General features: G+C 32.6%; 1 protein-coding gene across 1 annotated transcript in view; it reads left to right on the forward strand.

Annotated features, from left to right (window-relative positions):
• The window catches only part of LOC106680716 (ATP-dependent translocase ABCB1), a gene marked incomplete in the record, with an annotated part of 71,439 nt that extends 69,358 nt beyond the window's left edge, over window positions 1-2,081 (forward strand). Inside the window, 2 exon segments of the mRNA XM_067049081.1 lie at window positions 449-595; window positions 1,714-2,081. Coding sequence (XP_066905182.1) covers window positions 449-595; window positions 1,714-1,899 — 333 coding nt within the window.
• Between the last annotated feature and the right edge of the window lie 4,835 nt (window positions 2,082-6,916).

Raw genomic sequence — 6,916 nt, forward strand, 5'->3', positions numbered from 1 at the left:
ATAATAAATAAATAAATAAATAATATAATAATAAATTAAAAAATGGTGGAGATGAGCATTTGAGAAGTATAATGAGCACCAAAATAAAAATATTTTCTTTTTCACTGAGTTAATGGTTCAAAGATGAGGTCCCTACCATATGTAAATACTTTGTATTGTTGATGAACCCAAAAGTTGAATGGTCTGTCTGTATACCGTAACATTTTGAATTGAATAGAAGATTTGGTCATACTGATCGGTTAATTTGGTATAGGCAGATAAATATGCCCGGAGACTATCTATAATCTATGCAAAATGATTGAGGGAAATCTATTTACATCTATTGTATACATAATAACTGAACAAGGACGTTATAAATGCATTTATTGATCATATTTCATAAGGTTGAGTTGTGAATTATGACTCATATTGAAACAGAATGCGAATTATATTTATGTGAATTTTCCAGGCGTATGATACATCAGTCGGAGAAAGAGGATCAAAATTATCTGGTGGACAAAAGCAGAGAATTGCAATTGCAAGAGCTGTCCTCAGGAATCCGAAGATATTACTTCTTGATGAGGCTACTTCTGCACTAGACACAGAAAGTGAAAAGGTATGTCATAAAATGATTTATAATAGAATCTTTTTGTATATATTTTAAAAATCATCACAATCTCTTTTGAATTCAGATATTTAGAGGATTGTTAATATATATTGTAATATTCAAAAGTTATTAAAAATAAATAAATGGAAATTTAGTAGTTTTTAATATTCTCAGATCTAAAATATAGCTTTGAAGATGACAAGGTTTAAATGAAAAGATTAAATATTAAATAGATATGAGAATTTTATTTTAAATTGTATTTTGTATTATTGACTCTTATCTCAGTGTGGGTTTTACAGACAATCAGAACACAAATACACTTAACTAAATTAATTAGCTACTTTTACAAACATAATTAAATCCTACATAGAGTAAGCTAATCAATCATATAATCTTCTTTGATGATTGATGGTTCTTGATCTCTTCTTTCTCAAGATGCTACCTCTAACAGTCAACAAAGGATTCAGTCATCTCTGCTTCCAGGTGGTCCAAACAAAGAGTTTCGTCATTTTCCAAAGTCACTCTCTTCCTTCAATGATATATTCTTTTTGGATGACTCTTAACTCTTGATGTGTTCTTTCTCTATATGTCCACCACTGACAGTAGATAAAGGATGGTCAGCCCCTCCCTGCTTCCAGGAGACATGATCTCTCCCTGCCTATATAACAAGTGTCCTTCCTCCTTTGTTCACAATGTTGGATCATTGTTGTAAACAGCGACTGTGGCACAATGGTTTTGAGTTTTTATTATTTGCTTCATGTATATTTTCCCTTAGTACTTATTGTCGACCTCTATTTTTTCTTAAATTTACTGTAAATACAATTATGATATAAAATAAACAAAGTTGATAAAAAATTTTAATCTACCTTCTCAACATAATAGCAATTCAACAGACTTCAGAAGTACGCATGCCGCTACTATCTATATCTTAAACAACATACTTTTATTCCATATTTGACTGATGAAAATTGATAAACTTGCTTTTTGGTTCAACAAAACAAATGAACAATATTTAAACATTGATACATAAAATAAAACATACTAAAAACTATGTATATATAAAAAATAACTATTAATAAAAAAAGAGGATATTACAGTATATCTATTTTTTTTTAAAATTTTTGCAGGCTGTACAAGAAGCATTGGAAAATGCTTCAGTTGGTAAGACAACTATTGTGATAGCCCACCGACTGTCAACAATTCGTGAAGCAGACAAGATTGTTGTTCTTCAGTCTGGTGTTGTGATAGAGGAAGGGAACCATGAAGAGTTAATAGAGAAGAGGGGACATTATTTCAACCTGCTTAATAGATAATATTATTGTATATATCAATTCGAATCATGTATATAATGTTATTGCATAAAATGTAAATATTTTTGATATGATATTATTTATGGTGCTCATTTTTAGTACCACATGAAAGTCCAATTTTCATGAGAACTATTTATTTATTTTTGTTTTAATGTAAAATATGTAAATAAATAATTTTAATAATACATCATTGTTTATAAAGTTATTCTTAAAAATATATCTTTGTGTAATTCTATTGACAAAAAGCAATAATTAATAATCTGTTACTTTTTGATAGTATGAGATTTAACTAAGGTATAAGTTTACAGATTAACATTTCAGTAGTCGCATGTCATCTGGGAGATGACCTAAGGACGCTTATGTGCCTCTTCAATTCTGTAAACCTCAAACGCCCACTATTTTCATACCTAACACTGTGCCACTTCTTGTAAAAATCTGGTGCAGTGCGCACATCACAAAACTGCCACTTACTAATCTACTTACGTTCTGAAGTTTTGTGTAGATTGGTGGGCTCTTATAGAATTTTGTTTTTGTCTTTTTCTAAAAACCAGAGAAAGCAAAAATTATGAACAAAAAAGAATGTTTTTTTGTTGCTATAAAATATTGTATTTAAATTTCCCCTATTTTTTTTATCACATATCGGTCACTAAGACCACGTCAATACCAATGGTTAGGCTTCTTTGGGAGTCTTTGATTTTCTTTCTTCCCATTGCAGTTTCACGATCCTTGACTGCCTTTCTTTCTTTTCTGAAGACAACTTCGTTCCCATTTTTTTTCCTCTTCCAATATTGGTGAATTTTTCAATGTTTTCCTTTACGTATCTCTGTCTAGACAGTCGGTATCTGAAATTTTGAAATGGAATGAAAAAATAACTTTATTCTGGGACATATGTCTTTTATGAATAATTACATGGTTCATATAGTGAGATTTTTATCTGGCGAGCGTTTACAAATTTTCAGATAGTAGAATGAAATTACATTGGTATATTGGCTTTACTACTGTTAATCAATAACTGCCTATTTATTTGATTACAAAGGTGTGGAGGTTTGGTTATTCAATAAATGAAGGAATAGGTGTTCTTTAAAGGAGAGAATAAATGAGGACTGGCGAATGGAGATGGGAAGAGAATTCCAGAGGGAGGTTGCACGTATGACGAAGGATTTGCTAAAGAAGGAGGTTCTATAGGAGGGCATATATAAATCATTCGGATGGGATCTGGTGTTTAATGAGTGGATGGATGAATGAAGAGTGAGGAGATCTATGATATATGTAGGTTTTTTGATGTTAAGAACTTGGAATAGAAAAACACCAAGGAGGTATTGCCTTCGGGAGGTTGGATAGAGCCACTTCAACTCGGAATACCAGCAGGAGACTTGAGAGTGCCTAGGGAACCCAAAGATAAATCTTACAAAACAATTCATGAGTCTCTTCAGTCTCAACTCTAGTCCAAAATTTTAAGTCTCTTTAGTTCCTCTCTCATTTGCCTCATGTATCCTCCCATGTTTTTGTAGCTAAAATTTTTTTTAAAAATCTTCTTATTCAATCTTTCCTCCTTCATCCTCTTCATGTACCCATAGAACATCAGCCTTCTGATTCTCATCTCGGTTTCCAGGTCTTTGATTTTTTTGTAGATCTATTCATTAGATCTTAGCCTGTAACCTTCTTGTGTTTTTCTGGGCCCATAGATTTTTCTTGAGAGCCTCCTCTCTATTTTTAGCAGCTTTTCCAAGTTGGGTAAGCATGTGGTCTCCACCCCGTATAAAATCACAGGCCTCACCACTACGTTGTAATGCCTTAACTTTGCATTGGAGGAGAGGTTCTTCTTATTGTAAATTTTAGCTGTTTGAAAGCTTAAATTTTCTAATTTGGTCGTTTTCTCTCGGATGCTCCCGAAATTATCCCTTTATTTATTCATAAAATTCTTAAATATTTTTTTTTTATAACTAGCAATAGGAACTGGTTATTTTTTAATTTGGCATTTAAGCCCTGTCAGATTGTTCTAATGAGTATAAGACATAGCTGACATTAAAGACCATTTAATTTTACACTTTCATACCAAGTTTATAAAAATCGTTAGAGCAATTATCAATGAAATAGAAAAAATGTGAAAAATCATACCTTTTAAGTGGAACTTGAGGTCAGTCGGTTTCAGACATTCATGGAATGGATGTCATGAATGGAATTCTCTGGCATAAAAGCCCCTAAACTTGATTGTGCCAGTAAATGAGAGGTGAATATATTTTAACAAAGAGTTTTGTCTTAAACATCAGGATTATTTTCATGATTAAAACATTTCTCAACAACTACGTTTTAACCATCCAAGTATTAAAAAAAAATGTTTTCTTATCTTTCCTTAAATTAATAATAAATCTAGTTTATTGGGTTAAAATATTTTATTACTCACATCTATGATTTAAATATTTCTTTGAACATTAGTTTGTTTTGCATGAATTTTGCACCGTAAGCAAAAATGTTAGTTTTTAATTTTATGTTTGTATAAACGCAGTCCTCTGGAATACGGTCATCTCTAAGGACTACAAGAGATAAATTTTTAGAGGTATTGTTGAGCCCTCACTTAACTATGCCGCAGAAACATGAACACAACCCAGGACTCTACTCCAAACTACAAGCAGCAGAGATGGATTTCTGGAGGATTACCGGCCTGGATAGAGTCAGGAATGAGGATATTAAGAGCAGGCTTGGGGTGACCGAAGGAGTTCCGGAGAGGATTGGAAAGAGCAGGCTGCAATGGTATGGGCACTGTCAGCGGATGCCAGAACATAGATGGTCGAAGAGACTTCTGCAATGGGAACAACCAGGAAGACGGAGGAGAGGAAGACCCCAAGTCCGTTGGAAGGGATCATTTGCGTGGAGGAGATCATGGCCAGCAGGGGACTTGAGGAGACAGACTGGTGGGACAGAGAGAAGTGGAGGGACGGTCTGACTTAGCCATGCAACCCATTGAGGAATAAAACCTGCAAAAATGAAAAAAAAAATTGTATAAATGCAGGATTTAATTATAAGTTTGTTTTGTATTCCTACGAAGGTAAAAGTCATAAACTACGTTATAGCTCATTAAGCTAGCGTTAATTTGAGTGCTAATATACAACTATAGGTCACATAGTTCCTGAGACATAGATTTCTCAGAATAAATTAACTAACTACTAATCTTTCTGTACATTTTTACGAAATGTTGCTTTTTAAAAAGCTATATCTCAAGAACTATTGAAGTAAGTAGCTCCATTTAGGATAATATTTCAGCAAATTTACTCTTCTTTTAATAATGTTCCTTTAGATTTTCTTGTGTAGATGTTAATTTTTAAGATATCGAGGTCCGATTATACAGGCCCAAAGCAAAGTCCCTTGTAACATTCATTGAAGAGATTAGAAGATAAAACTCTACATATCATTGTTTATGGTTTAAGGTTTAAAAGTCCAAAGTACATAAATTTTTTATACTTAATGATTAAGAATATGCAGGTGGTTAGAGTTATGTTTACTTTTAAAGATAGACGGAGATAACATTAAAGTTCCAACTCGAAAGGATTAATAGATAAGGGAGATTAAAAATTTCTACATACCATGATTTATGTTTTTGGGCTTAGCCGTTTAGAGTCGGATCTAAACGTTGTTTTGTTTCCCAAATAATCGTAATGAAATTGTAGCTAACGAAAAGAAGAAGATTTCAAGACCCTTAAAAAAAATGGCGGTGAACTATATACAAAATGGCGTTGGGGCAGTCTCAGTACCTATAAAAACCTTAAGCCAAACAGTAGATAAACTAGTTTATCATTCAGACTCTTTCAAAACTTCAAGTGTCTCAAGTTGCAAGATAACTAAGGGGAAGATTATAGTATAAAAAGTGGTTATCTGACCCTTCAATGGGTGGTAGAGATAAACAAACGAAAAAATAGCGGCTAAAAGCAAGAAGGCTGTGGCGTGTGGATTGGTTGATTAGAGAAGGATAGGTCACATGACGAAAAATGGGCGTGGTCTAATGGTCACATGACTTATATGGACTTAAGGCCTGGCCTAAAGGTCACGTGCGTGATTAGGGTTAGGTCGAGGCTAAAATTTAAATTCAAATCTCACGTCATGGATCACGTGACCGAAAGCTGGCTTCTGATTGGCTGTTTGATAGTCGTATAAGTTGATTAATGTTGGGTCGAGGATAAGTCCAAAGTCCAAAAATCATTGGCTAGTGCGCAGTTTCGGATTTTTTACCCTTGTAACTTTAAACAAGGTAAAAAAAAAAAAGGGTAAAAATAGAAACCTATTTTATAACATAGTACATATTAATTATTATGTTACGAATATTAATAATTTATTAAAGGTTATCCAACAATGAGAACTTTCAATTATATCTTTTCTTGTCTTCTTCAAGAAAAGTATAGCATTGTAATACTTTTTATAGATTTCAATTTACCTTATATTAAGTAATCTGTTGCTACAAAATTAAATTAAATTATTCTACAAAACAAAAAAAAAAGTAATTTAAATCGAAACAATATTATCCTTGGCATTGTGTTTCTTGTAGCAGTATTCTTCGTTTTCCTTTCTTGATACTGAAGAAAAACAAATACAAAGAATAAGCCTTGCGTTGAATCACCTATTAAAAAAAAATCATGAGCTCACAATCGAAAATTTGCATTTCATGTTTTAGACATCAAGGAACAAATACGGTCTCGAATATGTAGTCATATTTCTATTCGGACATAATCGATTGAACTGTTAATCCGATTTTGGTGATATTTTCAGATGTGGGTTAGAACTAGGGTTTGTCGGTTTTTAAAACCCGGTTTTAAAAACCAGTTTTTTGGAGAAAATTATGAAATTCGAAAACCGGGTTTTTAGTAGAAAATTTTGGTTTTCTATAAAATATCGAATTATTATATCAGGCTTTAAAAACGGTTAAGCCTAGTTCGGTAGCAAGTGAGACAGTATTTTCTATTTAGACGTCCTCTGTTTTCTGAAATCATATTTCATTCACATGTCTATTGTCAGTGAACAATGATCCTTA

Source organism: Halyomorpha halys, unplaced genomic scaffold (assembly GCF_000696795.3).
Source record: "Halyomorpha halys isolate HHAL.00 unplaced genomic scaffold, Hhal_1.1 Scaffold282.1, whole genome shotgun sequence".
In the NCBI taxonomy this organism is placed as follows: Eukaryota; Metazoa; Arthropoda; class Insecta; order Hemiptera; family Pentatomidae; genus Halyomorpha; species Halyomorpha halys.